This window comes from Prionailurus bengalensis, chromosome B1 (genome assembly GCF_016509475.1).
Source record: "Prionailurus bengalensis isolate Pbe53 chromosome B1, Fcat_Pben_1.1_paternal_pri, whole genome shotgun sequence".
NCBI lineage: Eukaryota > Metazoa > Chordata > Mammalia > Carnivora > Felidae > Prionailurus > Prionailurus bengalensis.
Window position 1 is genome coordinate 165,940,338 of NC_057344.1, and position 17,552 is coordinate 165,957,889.

The following is a 17,552-nucleotide window of genomic DNA, read 5'->3' on the forward strand; positions in this document are numbered from 1 at the left end:
GAACAGTTTTGGTAATGTTTCTTGGACTTTGTGGATAGTAGAAAAGCAAGCATTCTTTACCTGTATATATGAGATTTGACTGTAAGAAATAATATATATCGGAAGTTTGTTTTGTCACCTTTCCCTGAGAGGATCTTATGTGGATACCTTGATCGGGTTATGGACATTTTTATTATATCTTCTAATTCAGCCTTAAAAAATGTATCCTTGGGGTGCCTGGGTGGCTCAGTCGGTTAAGCAACTGACTCTTGGTTTCAGCTCAGGTCATGATCTTGTGGTTTCATGAGTTCAAGCCCCACACTGGGCTCTGAACAGGCAGCCTGCTTGGGATTCTTTCTCTCCCTCCCTCTCTCTGCCCCTTCCCTATGTGTGCTATCTCTGTCTCTCTCAAAATAAATAAATAAACTTATTAAAAAAAATAAAATAAAAAAAGGATCCTTAAGTGGTCTTTTCCCACAATTAATGACATTTATCATCTCTCTTATTGCACATCAAGTTTTGGGTCATATAGCTCATAGCCATTACTTTTTTCCTAATACACAAAGATTCTTATAAAGGCACTGTATACATTTCTTTCAGTTTTATTTGAAATACTGAAATAATCCCCACCTAAACTGGCTTTAAAATGTAAATTTTGATTTCATGACGGAACAAAAGATAAAACACCATTAAGTACACATACACAACCCAGATTAAGAAAGTTTATCCTGGTAGGGGCTCATCAGTTTCAAGCATAAAGTTTAATTTTAAATTAGTGATTCATAATTTTAAATAAGTAAAATTAAAATCCTCTCAATATGGGCATTAATAAGTTCATATCAATTCAGTATGTTTGGGACTTATTTCCTAAAACTGTGGTTGTTGTCCATAAGACTTTATTAATAGTTACTTAGTGCTTAAAGAAATTTCCCTTGGTCCTTGCCCTTAAGTAGTTGGGAATACACTATGAATTAATCTAATTCTTTTTGTGTTATTATTTAACCAAGTAACAAAATGAGAAGTATAGTCAGTGATAGAATAGTGGAAGAACTGATCAATTTATTTAACATTTCTTTTTGGAATGAAGCTGTTGTAAGAACCACATTTTCTGTATTGGCAACATTCGGGTGGATTAATGTTAAATATATATATTTTGTGACCACATTTTAATAAAGGCAAAATGTCCTTGAGCTTTCTAAGAACAGATGATAAAATAACAGGTATGCAGTGAATATTGTTTGTGCAAAATCTTCAGTGGGCTAGGTAAGGCTGGGCTGTAGTGTGGAAGAGGATTGTTTGAGAAAGCATCCATTTTAACTGATTCTGATGTGTTCCCAGTTGGCATGATTCCCACCTCTTAAAAATCACTGTGTATGATTTGTTTTTAAACATCCCATTTTTAATTTTTTAATGTCCTTATTTTGGGATTGATTACAGTTTTTTGATGGTTTTATCATATCTTTATAATTTTTTAATCGATTTGTTAGTCACTCTGTTTCTAGAACAATTTGCTGCATTTAGGATATTTAACAAAAGTGAAAGTTTTCATTGTAGTATTCTCTTTTTTTTAATATTTTATTTTTTATTTGAGAGAGAGAGTGCATGAGCGTGAATTGGAGGGAGAGGGGCAGAAGGAGAGAGAATCTTAAGCAGGGTCCATGCTCAGCGAGGAGCCTGATGCAGGGCTAGATCCCATGACTCCGGGATCATGACCTAGGCCGAATCAAGAGTGGCTTGCTCAACTGACTCAGCCACCCAAACGCTCCAATGGTGGTATTCTCTTTAGTTATATGACAAGAAACTTGAAAATACTTTTTTTGTGCATAAAGCAAAACAGAATGCTCCAAGGGTGACTTTTAAATCTGTGCTTTTAGAGATTGTTTTGAAGAAATGAAACTAATTTTTTTTCTTTTAAACAGAGCTAATGTCTCAAAGGAAATTTGAGGAAATCAAGAAGGCCAATCAAGCTGCAGCCAAAAAACTTGTTGAAGAACACTTTAGCTCTTCCTCTGAAGAAGAAGGAGATGAAGATTTTGAAGGAAAACAGGGAAAAATAGTTGCTAATACATTTACAACTTACACTACTCAGACAGGTGCTGTATGGTCTTTTAAATTTTGATTTTTTATAGTTTTTATTTAAATTCCAGTTAACATACAGTGTAATACTAGTTTTATGTATACAATTTAGTGATTCAGCACTTACATACAAAACCCGGGACTCATCACAGCACGTGCACTCCCGTCACCTATTTAGCCCGTCCCCCCATCCATCTCCTAGTAACCATCAACTTGTTCTCTGTAGTTAAGAGTCTGTTTCTTGGTTTGCCTCTCGCTTTTATTCCCCTATGATCATTTGTTTTGTTTAGAAAATTCCACATATGAGTGAAATCATACAGTATTTGTCTTCCTCTGACTGACTTCACTTAGCATAATACTCTCTAGCTCTATTCATGTCATTGCAAATGGCAAGGTTTCATTCATTTTTATGGCCCAGTAATATCCCATTGTATATATAAACCACAACTTCTTTATCCATTCATCAGTCATGGACATTTGGGCTCTTTCAGTAATTTGGCTATTGTAGATAGTGCTGCTGCAAATACTGGGGTGGATGTATGTCTTCGAGTTAGTAATTTTGTGTTTTTTGGGAAAATGCCTAGTAGTGCAGTTGTTGGAGCGTAGGGTAGTTCTATTTTTAACTTTTTGTGGAACCTCCATACTATTTTCAAGAGTGGCTGCACCAGTTTGTGTCCCCACCAACAGTGCAAGAGGGTTCCCCTTTCTCCACATCCTCGCCAACACCTGTTGTTTCTTGTGTTGTTGATTTTAGCCATTCTGACAGGCGTGAGGTAATATCTCATTGTAGTTTTGATTTGTGTTTCTCTGATGGTAAGTGATGCTGAACATCTTTTTATGTGTCTGTTGGCCATCTGAATGTCTTTGGAGAAATGTCTGTTCATGTCTTCTGCCTGTTTTTTATTTACTTATTTTTATTTATTTATTTTTAATGTTTATTTTTGAGAACGAGAGAGAGCACAAGCGGGGGAGGGGCAGAGAGAAGGCAACAGAATCTGAAGCGGGCTCCAGGCTCTGCGCTGTCAGTACAGAGTTCAACGTGGGACTCAAACTCACGGACTGCGAGATCATGACGTGAGCTGAAGTCAGACACTCAACCGACTGAGCTACCCAGGCGCCCCGTCTTCTGCCTGTTTTTTAATTGGATTTTTTTTTTTTTTCTGGGTGTTGAGTTTTATAAGATCTTTTTATTTTAGATACTAGGCCTTTATCAGATATGTCATTTGCAGATATCTTCTCCCATTCTCTACCTTGTCTTTTAGTTTTTTCGATTGTTTCCTTTGCTGTGCTGAAGCTTTTTATTTTGATGAAGGCCCAATAGTTCATTTTTTGCTTTTGTTTCCCTGGCCTCAGGAGACATACCTAGTAGGAAGTTACTATGGCTGATGTCAAAGAAGTTACTGCCTGCTTTATCCTCTAGGATTTTTATGGTTTCCTGTCTCACATTTAGGTCTTTAATCCATTTTGAATTCATTTTTGTGTATAGTGTGAGAAAGTGGTCCAGTTTCATTCTTTTGGGTGTTGCTGTCCAGTTTTCCCAACACTATTTGGTGAAGAGACTGTCTTTTTCCCATTGGATATTCTTTCCTGCTTTGTTGAAGATTAATTGACCATATAGTTGTGGGTTCATTTCTGGGTTTTCTATTCTGTTCTGTTGATCTATGTGTCTATTTTTGTGCCAGGACCATACTGTTTTGATCACTACAGCTTTGTAATATAACTTGAAGTCCAGAATTGTGATGCCTCCATCTTTGCTTTGCTTTTTCAAGGTTGCTTCAGCTATTGGAGTTCCGTACAAATTTTAGGATTGTTTGTGAAAACAGAAATGTCTGCAAAAAATGCTGGTGGTATTTTGATAGGGATTGCTTTAAATGCACAGATTGCTTTGGGTAATATAGGCATTTTAACAATTTTTGTTCTTCCAATCCATGAGCATGGAATGTCTTTCCATTCTTTGTGTCATCTTCAACTTCTTTCCTCAGCATTTTATAGTTGTCAGAGTACAGATCTTTCACCTCTAGGTTAGGTTTATTCCTAGTTATATTATGGTTTTTGGTGCAATTGTAAATGAGATTGATTCCTTGATTTCTTTTTGATGCTTCATTATTGGTTATAAAAATGCAGCAGATTTCTGTATGTTGGTTTTGTATCCTGTTACTTTAATGAATTCATGTATCAGTTCTAGCAGTTTTTTGGTGGAGTCTCTCAGGTTTTTATATATAGTATCATTTTTTCTGTGAAGAGTGAAAGTTTTACTTCTTCCTTGTCAGTTTGGATGCCTTTTATTCCTTTTTGTTTGATTGCTGTGGCTAGGACTTCCATTACTATGTTAAATAACATGGTGGTGGTGAGATTGTTTCGTTCCTAACCATAGAGGAAAAGCTCTCAGTTTTTCCCCATGGAGGATGATCTTAGCTGTGAGTTTTTCGTATATGGCCTTTATGCTGAGGTATATTCCTTCTAAACCTACTTTGTTGAGGATTTTTATCGTATTTTGTGTTGTGTGTTGTATTTTGTCAAATGCTTTTTCTGCATCTATTGAAAGGATCATATGGTTCATATCCTTTCTTTTATTAATGTGGTGTATCATATAGATTGATTTGCAATATGGAACCACCTTTGCAGCCTAGGAATACATTCTTCTTGGTCAGGGTGAATGATTCTAATGTAATGTTGGGTTTGGTTTGCTAGTATTTTATTGAGAATTTTTGCATCCATATTTATCAGGGATAACTGGCCTGTAGTTTTTTTTTTTTTTTTTTTTAGTGGAGTCTTTATCTGGTTTTGGTATCAGAGTAATGCTGACCTCAGAGTATGAATTTGGAAGTTTTCCTTCCTTTTCTATTTTTGAAATAGTTTGAGAAGAATAGGTATTAACTCTTCATTAGATACTGGTAAAATTTGCCTGTGGACTTTTGTTTCTTGGGAGATTTTTTATTACCGTTGAATTTCTTTGCTGGTTATCTGTCTGTTCAAGTTTTCTATTCCTGTTTCAGTTTTGGTAGTTTATATGTTTCTAGGAATTTATCCATTTCTTCCAGATTGTCCAATTTGTTGGCATATAGTTTTTCATAATATTCTGCTATAATTTTTGCATTTCTGTGGTTTTGGCTGAGATCTCTCCTCCTCATTTATGATTTTATTTATTTGGGTCCTTTCTCTTTTTGGTATGTCTGGCTTGAGGTTTATCAATTTTATTATTTTTTTTTTTCAAGGAACCAGCTCCTTCTTTCATTGATCTGTTATATTACTTTTTTAGTTTTTATCACTTATTTCTGCTCCAACCTCTCTTATTTCCTGTCTTTTGCTGGCTTTTGGCTTTGTTTGTTCTTTTTCTAGCTCCTTTAGATGTAAAGTTAGGTTGTTTATTTGAGATTTTCCTTATGGTGGGCTTGTATTGCTATATACTTCCCTCTTAGCACTACTTTTGCTGCATCCCAAAGGTTTTGGACCAATGTGTTTTCATTTTCCTTTGTTTCCACATATATTCTTTATTTCTTCTTTAATTTCCTGGTTGACTCATTCATTCTTTAGTAGGATGTTCTTTAACCTCCATGTATCTGTGGTCTTTCCAGATTTTTTTCTTGCGGTTGATTTCAAGTTTCTTATCGTTGTGGTCAGAAAATATGCATGGCATGATCTCAGCCTTTTTGTGCTTGTCGAGGCTTGATTTGTGACCTAGTATATGATCTGTTCTGGAGAATGTCCGAAGCGCACTTGAAAAGAATGTGTATTCTGCTGTTTTAGGGTAGAATGTTCTGAATATATCAACTGTTAAGTCCATTTGGTCTGTGTGTCATTCAAAGCCATTGTTTTCTTGTTGATTTTCTGTTAGATGATCTGTTCATTGATGTATGTGGGATGTTAAAGTCCCCTCATATTACTGTATTATTATCAATGGGTTCCTTTATATTTGTACCATTTTATATATTTGGGTGCTTCCACATGTTGGGTGCATAAATATTTACAATTGGTAGATCTTGTTGAATTGTCCTTTTTATTATGAAACAGTGCCATTTTCATGTCTTGTTATAGTCTTTGGTTTAAAGTGTAGTTTTTCCAATGTAAGTATTGCTACTGTGACTTTCTTTTGATTTCTATTTGCATGATAGATGTTTCTCCACCTCTTGCTGTCAATCTGCAGGTGTCTTTAGGTCTAAAATGAGTCTCTTGTAGGCAGCATATAGATGGGTCTTGTTTTTTTAATCCATTTTGATACTCTGTGTCTTTTGATTGGCACATTTAGTGCATTTATATTCAGAGTAATTACTGATATGTATTCAGTCCCATTTTATTATTTGTTTTGTCATTGTTTCTGGAGATTTTCTCTGATCCTTTCTTGTCTTTGTCACTTTAGGTCTTTCCGTTTCACTCAAAGAGTCCTCTTTAATATTTCTTGCAGGGCTGGTTTTATGCTCAAGAACTCCTTTAGTTTTTGTTTGTCTGGGAAACTCTTTATCTTTTCCTTCTATTCTGATAGCTCTGCTGGATAGAGTATTCATGGCTGCAGATTTTTGCCATTCAGCACTTTGAGTATATCATGCGACTCCCTTCTGGCTTGCCAAGTTTCAGTTAAGAAATCTGCAGCTAGCCGTATAGGTCTTCCCTTGTAAGTTAAGGACTTCTTTTCCTGCTTTTAAGATTTTTTTCTTTATCACTGTATTTTGCAAATTTGGCCTGCTTTTGATGATTTTGATGGGAGTTCTTTCTGCCTCCGGGATCTGGATGGGTGTTTTTTTCTCCAGATTAGGAAAGGTTTCAGCTATGATTTCCTCAAATAAATTTTCTGCCCCCTGTTCTCTCTCTTCTTCTTCTGGGACTCCTTTAATATGAATGTTATTACATCTGATGGAGGCACTGAGTTCCCTCAGTCTTATCTCGTGATCCATAATTCTTCTTTTTGTTCAGCTTCATTATTTCCATTATATTGTCTTCTATGTCATTTATTCATTGCTCTGCCTCTTCCAGCCTTGTGTTCATTGTATTAAGCCTGTTACCAATCTCAGTTATTATATTTTTAATTTCTGACTGATTCTTTTTTTTTAACTCTTTCATCCCTGCAGTAAGGGTCTCCCTGATGTCTCCCATTCTTTTCTCAAGCCCAGTGATTATCCTTACGATTGTTGCTTTAAATTCTCCATCAGGCATGTTACACATATCTGTTTCGCTTAGATCTCTGGCTGTGACTTTATCTTGTTCTTTCATTTGGGATGAATTCCAACATCTTGGCATTCTAAGTCTCTGCCTTCTTCTTTGTGTTAGAAAAGGCTGTGTGTTTCCTGCTTCTGAGAGTAATGGCTTTATGAAGAAGAGGTCATGTAAGTATCCAGGGCCTGGTACCTCAGGGAGTGTCTCTGGTGTGTGCCGCCTGCACCCTGCTATTGTGTTTTGGTTGCTCTATTCTTCAGGCCAGTCATCTACAGAGGCTGTCCTTGCCTGCAGTGGACAGTGTTTGGACCTTAGCCAGAATGTGGCAAGTTTTAACTAGGTGTGCTCTGGTCTGCTTGTTAAGTGAGATCTGATACTACTTCCACTAGACTGAAGCTCTGAGAACTCTGGTTAGGAGATGTGGTATGGGCGGGGTTTCTTCTGGTCTTCTGGGGGAAGGAGCCTGCTGTGCTAGGACTGAAGCAAGCTTGCCTGCAGTCCTGCCAGAGCACAAGGGTGTGGGACTTTGTATAAGCAGGTTAGGCAGTCAGTGTTGGTGCTGCGCTGCTTTACCACAGGTGGCTCTGTGTTTATACTGGGGGGTGGGGGAGGGAAATGGCATGAGCTGGCTCCTTTGTCCCTAGGGAGACATCTCTGAACACTGCCTCTCAGGAATACACTCCAGGAGGAGTGAATAATCTCCTCCTTGTGTGCCCCAGGTGTTTTTCAGATCACTGTTTCCATGCTGCCTGACCCCAAGCCGTTTGCCTGCCTTCTCTCCGAGAACAGTGCATGTTCTCTCCGAGAACAGTGCAGTGCTGTCAGGGCTCTGTGCCAGCCAAGCCCTATGACCTTTAAAACTCTAGTGTTTAATCCCTACTGGTTACAAGAACTCATGAAGATCAGCCCTTCTTGTTTTCCCAGCCAGTGGTTTTGGGGACAGTTCTAGTGCATTCTGCTATGTGCTCCTCTCCCTTGACTTTCTCTGGGACCAGGGCTCCCTCCCCTCCTCAGTACTTGTGATCCGTTTCTCCCCTAAACCATGTCTCCACACTGCCTATTCTTTAGTGTGGCTTCTTCTTTCCCTTTAATTATGGAATTTGTTTTGTCAGTCTTCAGGTTGATTTCTGGGGTATTTAGAAGATTTGATAGTATCTAGTCACGTTTGAGGGAAGAGACGAGCCTAGGGTACTCTGTCGCTGTCTTAGTTCACCCTAAATTGACTTTTTTGACATCAATGAAAATATATTTCTGATGTTTATACGTTAAAAAAATGTTTTTAATTTTTATTTTAGAGAGAGAGAGACACACACAGAGTATGAGTTCGGGAGGGGCAGGCAGAGGGGGAGACGCAGAATCCAAAGCAGGCTCTAGGCTATGAGCTGTCAGCACAGAGCCCCATGCGGGGCTCGAATTCAGGCGCTGTGAGATCATGACCTGAGCCGAAGTCAGAGGCTCAACACTGAGCCATCCAAGCACTCTATATTTCTGACTTTCAAAAAACTAGTCTATATGGAATAGTTGTTGCATTTTAATTTTTTTTTCTTTTTTTTAACGTTTCCTTTATTTTTGAGACAGGGAGAGACAGAGCATGAACAGGGGAGGGTCAGAGAGAGGGAGACACAGAATGTGAAACAGGCTCCAGGCCCTGAGCTGTCAGCACAGAGCCCAACGCGGGGCTCGAACCCACGGACCGAGAGATCATGACCTGAGCCGAAGTCGGCTGCTCAACCGACTGAGCCACCTAGGCGCCCCAGTTGTTGCCTTTTAAGAATGAGCATTTTGTATCATTTTGTGCATTTTATTATTTGAGTTACATGTTCTAGAACACTAATCTTTCCATAGAGCAAATAGAATGGCAGTGTCCCTTATAGGCTTAGAAGTTCTCCTGTATGTGTAATTGGCAGTTCATTAGATTCTGGAGGGGGATGTCAAAGTTCTCTGAAATGCATGGGATCAAGTTGTCCCCAGTTATGATTTGGTTGGGCTGGAGTACTTTATTCCCTTAAATCTATTCTTCATTTTTCTGTTTTTCATTGTGTTAAATGTGTTTTGAAGTCAATTTCATTTCTTGACTTTATTCCTTTATATCTTAAAAAACTGATTTTATACTTTTTTTAGAGCTAAGTCTTCTCATATTTGATGTGTACAGTCACATTAAATGTTGTATGTATCTGGTTTACCCTCTTTAAAAAAAACAAAAATGTTTGTTTAGTTTGAGAGGGACCACAAATGGAGGAGGGACAGAGAGAGAGAGAGAATGAGAGAGAGAGAGAGAGAGAGATTGAGAATCCTTAGCAGACTCTGTGCTGTCAGTGCCGAGCCCGTCTCAGAGCTCAGTCCCATGAATTGTGAGATGACCTGAGCCAAAATCAAGATTCGGAAACTTAAGTTCAAGTCCTGCATCAGGCTCTCTGCTGTCAGCACAGAGCCCGTTTCGATCCTCTGTCTCCCTCTCTCTCTGCCCCTCCCCTGCTCACGTGCTCTCTCTCTCTCTGTCTCTCAAAAATAAATAAAAACATTTTTAAAAAAAGAAAAAAAGAGTCAGAAGTTTAACCAACTGAGCTGCCCAGGCACCCCCTGGGTTACTCTTAATACCACATTTGTTTATGAGAGAAGAGGGCCTGTGTGTGCTGTGTATGCTGCTCTGAAGGATTCGGTACTAAGCATAAAAACAGGTTATTTTAAATTTAAGTGCTTTAACATTTTATACTTAAAGACATTATTGGAAAGATGCCTGCATGTGTTACCAACATTAGTTAGTCGCCTGAGTGTTTGATGGCATCATGAGGGCACATGTTGTCAGGTAGATTTTACCCTGTTAAAGAATTGAGATCAGGAAGCTTCTTTAAAGTCTGGCTCAGCCAATGTAGGTTGATAAAGTGTGACCTTTATCAACTGGCTCAGCCAGGTTAGTTGATGAAGAGGTAATTTGAGTTTAGTAAGTTTCTTTCTTCTGGAGGACATTATAGGAAGCAACCTTAAGAAGTTTCCTGCCTTAAGAAGACCTTACTTAAAATAGTCTAGATAGAGAGAAGTTTTATTTTAAATAGAAAATTCAGTACTTTAACTCAGTATTTCTTTGTAGTGTTGAAAAAACATTTTTTATGTATAAGTTACTAATTTTTGGTCTGGCTTTCGTCTTAAAGTGTTAAGGCAATTTTTCTTACATTGTTTTTTGTCAAATCCATAAATATTTTGATTCTTGTTCCTTTGTGTTCTCTACCTATATCAAAGGAGGGAAATCTTACTACTTGATTTAAGAACAATAAATGTTAGAGTAATGAGGTGTTTCCCATCTCACTTTAGTGAATTAAATGGCAGAACTTTGCCAAAGAAGTTCATTCTTTTTGTCTGAGTCCTGCCTTTGTATTTTCATGACGCTTCTCTCAAATTTCAGAGTTGCATGGTCACCTTCCCGATGGATGTCTCTATCTTGTTGACCCATGGACATACTGAACATCTGTTGAAAGATAACTTATTTCTTCTCTTGTTTACTTCAACACCAGAATTTTTTCACCCAAGCCAGAAATCTGGGCACAGTGTTGGCATAGACATAATATGAGTGTGTCTCATCCAGTACCATTCCTCCCCTCTGCCCATGTCAGACATCTCATCAAACACAGCACCCTTTCCTTTGAATGTTGGCATGAATGTTGGCGTTTAAAAGCAGCACGATCTAATTGTCACCAAGCCCTGCTGAGTTTTACTTCCTATATTTCTCAACTCCACCCTTTTTCTCCCCACATGCCGTAATTGCCTAATTCAGTCCCCTACAGCTGTTTAATATGTGGATTAAATCTGTATAACTCTATGAGGTAGATACTACTATTGCTATCATTACTGTTTTAAAGATGAGAAAACAGGCAGAAACAGGTAAGTTGTTGAAAGTCATTTTTTGCTTTATCTGCTGCAACTGCCTCTTAACTGGTACTTGAGGCTTCTGGTCTTGGCCTCCTTAGACTCCTCTTTCTTCTGTTGCCAGAGTGATCTTTTTAAAATGCATGACTTCAAATGCCAGGCTATCCACTATGACATCTTGGAGAGTATACCTAATCCCACAGCCAAACTTCAATACACTTTTCAAAGAAATCTTAAATAAATTTTATAAATACAAGGTTGGACTTTATTTTGTTAAAACCTGTTCCATCATGTTCTCAAATTCTGTTTTACATGTGAGCTGTTAAATTAGGTGAAATTTAAAATGTTTTACAGTTGGGGCTCCTGGGTGGCTCAGTTGGTTGAGCGTCTGACTTCAGCTCAGGTCATGATCTCGCGGTTTGTGGGTTCAAGCCCCGCATCGGGCTCTGCGCTGACAGCTCAGAGCCTGAAGTCTGCTTTGGATTCTGTGTCTCCCTCTCTCTCTGCCCCTCGCCACTTGTGCGTGCGTGCTCACTTGCTCTCTCAAAAATAAATAAACATTAAAAAAAATAATAAAATGTTTTACAGTTGACCCTTGAACAACATGGGCTTGAGCTGTGGGTCCACTTATATATGTTTTTTTTAAAAAATAAATTTATGTACAGTATTGTAAATGCATTTTCTCTTCCTTGTGATTGTGTTAATAACATTTCCTATTTGCTAACTTGAGAATACAGCCTGTAATACATACACAACATATGAAATATGTGTTAATTGATTATGTTATCAGTAAGGCTTCTGGTCAGCAGTTGGCTACTAGTAGTTAAGTTCTAGGGAGTCACAAGCTATATACCCAGATTTTTGACTGCATGGTTGTTCAGGGGTCAGCTGTCCATTTGTTAAAGCCAACTATGTTGAAAAGCAAAGGAAGCTCACAGAATATGATCATTGAGTCTGCCTTTAAGGATACTCTTTAAACTTCAATGTTTATTTAAAATAAAGCAATTGTCTTTAATAATTTTATAATTTATAGTTATAGGAGTGAATTTATGTATATTTTGTTTAATATTCTAAATTATATTTGTTTATAGAGCAAGTTAGCAAGGTAGAGCAAGTTTTTGTAAAGTGCTGTGTTTACTTGGGTGATTTCAGAAAGTAAAGAATTAGCCACGTGTCCTTTTTATTTGACTTTTCTCTTTGGTGACTTAAGTTTTGGTTTGAACCATTGTATTGCTGTGATAGTTTATGCCATTTGTCTACTTTTCTTCGAGATTCAGTTAACCTCTATTGAGGAATCTTTATTGTACCAAGGGCATGTAGTTTTATTTCTCTTACACTAAAGTGACTCAGATTATTAGAGATCGTATGCTTTGAGGTAGCTTTTCAGCCTGTTACTTCTTGGATCTCTTGTAGTAACATTTAGAGGCAGCATAGCATAGTGGTCAAGTAAGGCTCACGTTTAGTCAGACTGAAGTTACTTAATTGTTCTCACATCAGTTTTCTCATCTGTAAAATGAAGATAAAAATAGCTTATTTAATCCCACTAAAATACAAATAGTATAGTGCCTATCAAATAAATGCTCAATAATTGCTTACAGAAAATACAGTTTGGTAGTATTTTCTAAGAAGTTCATGTTCCCCTTTTAAGTAAAGTTGTGAACATAATTTAATGAAACAAGGTTATCATAGTGTAACGACCTTGGGATCACTTCATTTAACACGTTTTATTAAGAATATACTGTGTCTCAGCACACACACTTATATTTAGGCTAAATGGCTCTGCTGAGCTTTGACTTTCCAGCTTCTTTCACTTTGCTTTTAGGTGTGCTTTTCCTTAGTTACTGGACATCTTGGAGCTCTTGCCTATGGCTCTGCCCCCACCAAATTTGCTAAGGACGGTAATAGCAGTAAAAGCAAGTATGTTCTGAGAGGGCGGATGTACTGTTTTTAAATCAAGTACTTAAGATTTAATGCATGTACTTTGTGACCTTTTGGCAGCTCATTGGTTGCTTTTTTTTTTAACTTCTCATTTTTCAACTGTATTTCAAGCAATTGATATGGCTTCAGTCCTCAGTGTGATGCTATTAGTGAGTTTGTGTTATTTTCAGATGTTGCTTAACATGAAATTTTCAATTTTTAAATTTCAAGATGGAGATATGCGTGAATTAGAGAGAACCAAACAGTACGTACATGAAGCTTTCCAAGCAGGGGCCATGACTTGCTTAATTTGTATTGCTTCAGTGAAGAGAAACCAAGCAGTAAGTTTTTCTCTTTACCTATATTAATGTATCTTCCCAAAATATCTTATTTTGCATTTATAGTTATTTATTATTTTATTTTATTTTATTTTATTTATTATTATTCTTTTGCTTATTTTTGTTAAAAAATGCTTCATTTGTGATTTTTGTTTATGAATTGATTTTCATTTTGTGAATCTGAATTTGAAAAAATTACCTCTAAAGGAGCATCCAGTATTTTTAGCACTCTTAATAAGTGAAGCAAGTATCTTCAGTTTTAATGTACACCTCAGTTTGATAAAGCATAGCATCTGTACTTTAGAGATTCCCACAAATACTAAAATGTTAAAATGCACTGTGTTTCACTACTTACAGCAGGGTTGAAAAAAAAAGGTAGATATGGTCCCTGCCTTCAAGGAAGTAGAGCCTGGAGTGAGCTTCTCTTGTGTTGAAGACACTGTAGAAAATGACTAGGGTCACTGGGGAGAGATGGATTCAGATAAAACTCATGGACTTAGAGGTGCTGCTATGGTCTAATGGTGAAGTTATCCATAAATAAATAAGGGCATAAATTAAAAGGGCATTAAAGAAGCAGTTAAGGGGAAGTAATGACTGAATATGGTAGACTCAGTGGTTAGATTCAGATTAATCTGCTGTTACAGCAGCATTGCCTAGACACAGAAAATCAGGCCAGATCATGAGTTGGTTGTGTAGAGTGAATCAGAAATTTAACATGCATTGGATAGGATAGATATAGATGGCATGTGCCTTTGGTGTCACATCTGGTGACTTACTCTGATCTCAAGTGCGGTGGGTGAATAGTTTTTCCGCATATGGTTATAGTCCCACCTTAAACACTTGCTGTGTATGTAGATTTTTTTTTTTTTTAACCTTAGTCCTTTCTTCTTGGGAACTGACTCAGGTAGTACACAGGCATTGTGCACAAGCACAGGGGAGTTAATGCCCCTTGGGGCAACATTCTTCCACATGGAATTAATTGGTGGATGAATGTCCCAACATCCTCTCTGCTAGGGGTTGGGGCCTGGGTAATTGAGATGTGTTTTACATGGTTCTCCACAGGGTCCCTAACAGGACTGAACTTTGGCCCTTAGTGCTAATCAGCTCAACAATTTACTATTTATTAACATTTCCTCTTCCCCACCTTGTCCCCTCATTGCTGCATACCAGTTCTTTATTCAGGCACTGCTTTAGGGCTAACTCAAACTAAGAAATTGCCTTATCTTTTTAATTCTATTGCAGTTTATGCATTATGCTACTTGTCTGATTGTATTGAATAGTTGCCGAATGTTAAATGAAAGCAGAATTGATTTTTGTCATTGAAATGTTGGCAGGTTTAAAAAATTAAACTACTTTACTATTATTCTTCAAGTTTTAGTGTATATGTGTGTGTATATATATATATATGTATATATATATATATATACTTAAGTTTTTTGCTCACTTAATTTTTGGAATTTAACATTAAATGCTAGGTTACGAGATTTTACATAACAAAGGGGCTATGTAGAGAATATATGTACATATTATATTTCAGGATTCCTTGGTGGCATTATTTATGATTGGAAATACCTAAATGTCTAAAAAGAAATCGGTTAAATAAATGGCAATATATAAATCTACATGATACACTGTATAGCTGTAAATATCATGTATGAACGTATTTAATAACAGTAAATATTTATACATATCAGTACAGCATAACCTTATTTTTAGAAAAGTTTGTAATATATACCAAAAGCATTGGAGATCATTCAGAATGTTAGTAGTAGTTATTTCTAGCTAAATGAATCGGGGTAAAAACACTTTTTATTCAAAGTGTTTTACGCTTAAATAAATAGTTATGAAGAACATTTCTTCTATTAGAATGGAAGGAAAAATTTTTTTCCTTTATACTTCGGTAGCCCTTCAAAATAATTTAATGGGATGCTCATTTTAAAGTATTGCGGAATTATCAAAGAAAATCATGACATGCGTGTTAATTTCTGATACTTTTTTCTTAGGTTTGGAGCTGTTCAGGATGTTTCTGTATATTTCACATGCCCTGTATCCAGAAGTGGGCTAAAGATAGCCAGTTTCTAGTATCTTCTCCTTTGACAGATGACGATTTTGGAAAAAGAGATTATCCTTGGCCATGGTAACTTTTTGCTAATTTAGTTGGAACAGTAAGTTGTAAAATAAATGAAAATTGTAGCTCAAAAGTTGCTTTATTGGCAGTTTCAGGATCCATGTTGGGTTTTCAATTAGTCATTTGGTTTGTGAAGTTAAGGAACTTTGGTAATGGCTTTTTCTTTCTTTCTTTTTTTTTTTTTTTAATTCGTGTAACTACTTGTTCCTTTCAAAAACTAATAAAGTGTTCAGACTTTTTCTTCTGCAAAACGACTCCTTAATTATCCTTTTTAAAGAACTTTCATTTCTTTAAAATTCTATAGGACTAGAATCCTTCATAATTCTGGTACTTCTTTTCTGGAGTTACTGTTAGTATACATTAATTAGTATCACGTTGTAGAAGACGGTCATCTAATGTATTTTGATCATAGCCTTCCCGGGTTTATCTCTGAAATCTCTCAAACTGCAGGTGTATGTTATCCAGCCTTACCAGTTTCTCCACATTTATTTATTAGTATGCTTATTGTTGATGAGTATTTGTGAACTTCTGTTACATTTCCAGAAAGAATTGGGGTGTGGAGAATTTATATCTCTGCTAAATAAAGATAATAAAAAATTATTCCATACTTGCAGCTCAGAGGGTAGATTTACTGTCAGGGTAATGAAGCATAAACTTTAGGGATTCTGTGTTCATATAAATATTCACTTTTGTAACTTATATTTGTAATTTTATGTTCTTTTTCTTAACAGAGGCGCCCAAATTGTGTAAGATTCAGACCTCAGAAAATCTGGATCCATATTGGACCTCCCCTTTTTACTACAAATACTGATACATTTGTAAAATTGTGGTAGTGTAGTTTTTAAAAAACATTTAGACACGCTAGTTACTTTAAAAATAATTCTCAGCATTCTGTGAGGGTTTATATTCCCATGTTAATAATGGGGATATTGAAGTTGATAAAGCAAATTGATAATGTTCAGCCTTCTCTTACTCTTAAATGGTGAAGCCAGCATTTGAAACCTAGGATTTCTGACTTCTAAATTCAGTGCTTTCTCTATTCTACTGAGTTCTCGCTTGTAGTACTACTTTTAGAGATATTATTTGTTTTCTCTTCAATGAATATTAGCTTCTCTGAAACATTTTAAAATTTCGGTCTATATTTGTTTTGCTACAAATAGAATTTATTTGTGGGAGAATTTCAGTGTTCAATAGGTACAGAATTGAACTAGATACTCTGGCTTAGTTTTAGAGATCTAAACTTTGTGTATACTTTTTATCACCCTTGCTCTTCTCACTTCTTTTTTAAGAGGTCATTTTGCCGCAGTGCTGGGAAGTAACCAGTTAAGAGATGAGTGAACTGCTACTCTTCACTTAAATCTAAAAGGAACAAAAAATTGAATCAACCGTGTAGTAGTAATCTTGCATTCTGTACTTCACCTTTCTTAAGAGGAAAATCAATGACCAGTCTGGATTTTGTTTAATCCTTATCAAGATGGAGCTAGAACTTGATAAAAATATTAATGGTTTTAAATTGGTTGTTTTTGTGGAATTCAAACATTTAAAGTATATGTTTCTACTAAGATATTGCTTGTTTATAAATAAGATATGGCCTAATTACATTTCATTATTGCATGCCATTATTTTAAATAACACATGCATTTGCACATAATATCCTTATCTCTCCCAGTCTCTTGGAGCAATTCAGCCTCACTGTTGGGCAGGCAGTATTAGGGTTTTGTGAGTTGCGTTTTAGTCATCCATATCTAGCCTTATTTAAAGTACACATCCCCCTCCACACTAGCTTAGAGGAATGTAGCCATTTGTCCTTTAGTAAAGGAAAATTATAACTCTTCCAGCAAAATTCTAGAGGAGCGTCTAAATGAATGTTTAGATGAGACATGGTATTTTGTTTTTGACTTTTGATTACAAGAACAAATATCTGTCATTCTGAATATTTTTGTGAAAAAATATTTTGGAAACAGAACATGTTCTCAGGACAACGAGAATATATATGATACAAGAGAAAGTGATGACATGACTTTTTCCAGTATAGTGTACTAACTGTACTCATTTGTCTGCAGGATAGTAAGGGTTAGAGCATCTTTTTTGAATGAAGTGATCTA

General features: G+C 36.4%; 1 protein-coding gene across 1 annotated transcript in view; it reads left to right on the plus strand.

Moving 5' to 3' along the window:
* Positions 1–17,552, plus strand: part of NFXL1 (nuclear transcription factor, X-box binding like 1) — a 72,553-nt gene that overhangs the window by 2,059 nt on the left and 52,942 nt on the right. Inside the window, exons 3-5 of the mRNA XM_043572721.1 lie at positions 1,899–2,072; positions 13,213–13,322; positions 15,323–15,456. Coding sequence (XP_043428656.1) covers positions 1,899–2,072; positions 13,213–13,322; positions 15,323–15,456 — 418 coding nt within the window. The remainder of the gene's footprint in view (positions 1–1,898; positions 2,073–13,212; positions 13,323–15,322; positions 15,457–17,552) is intronic.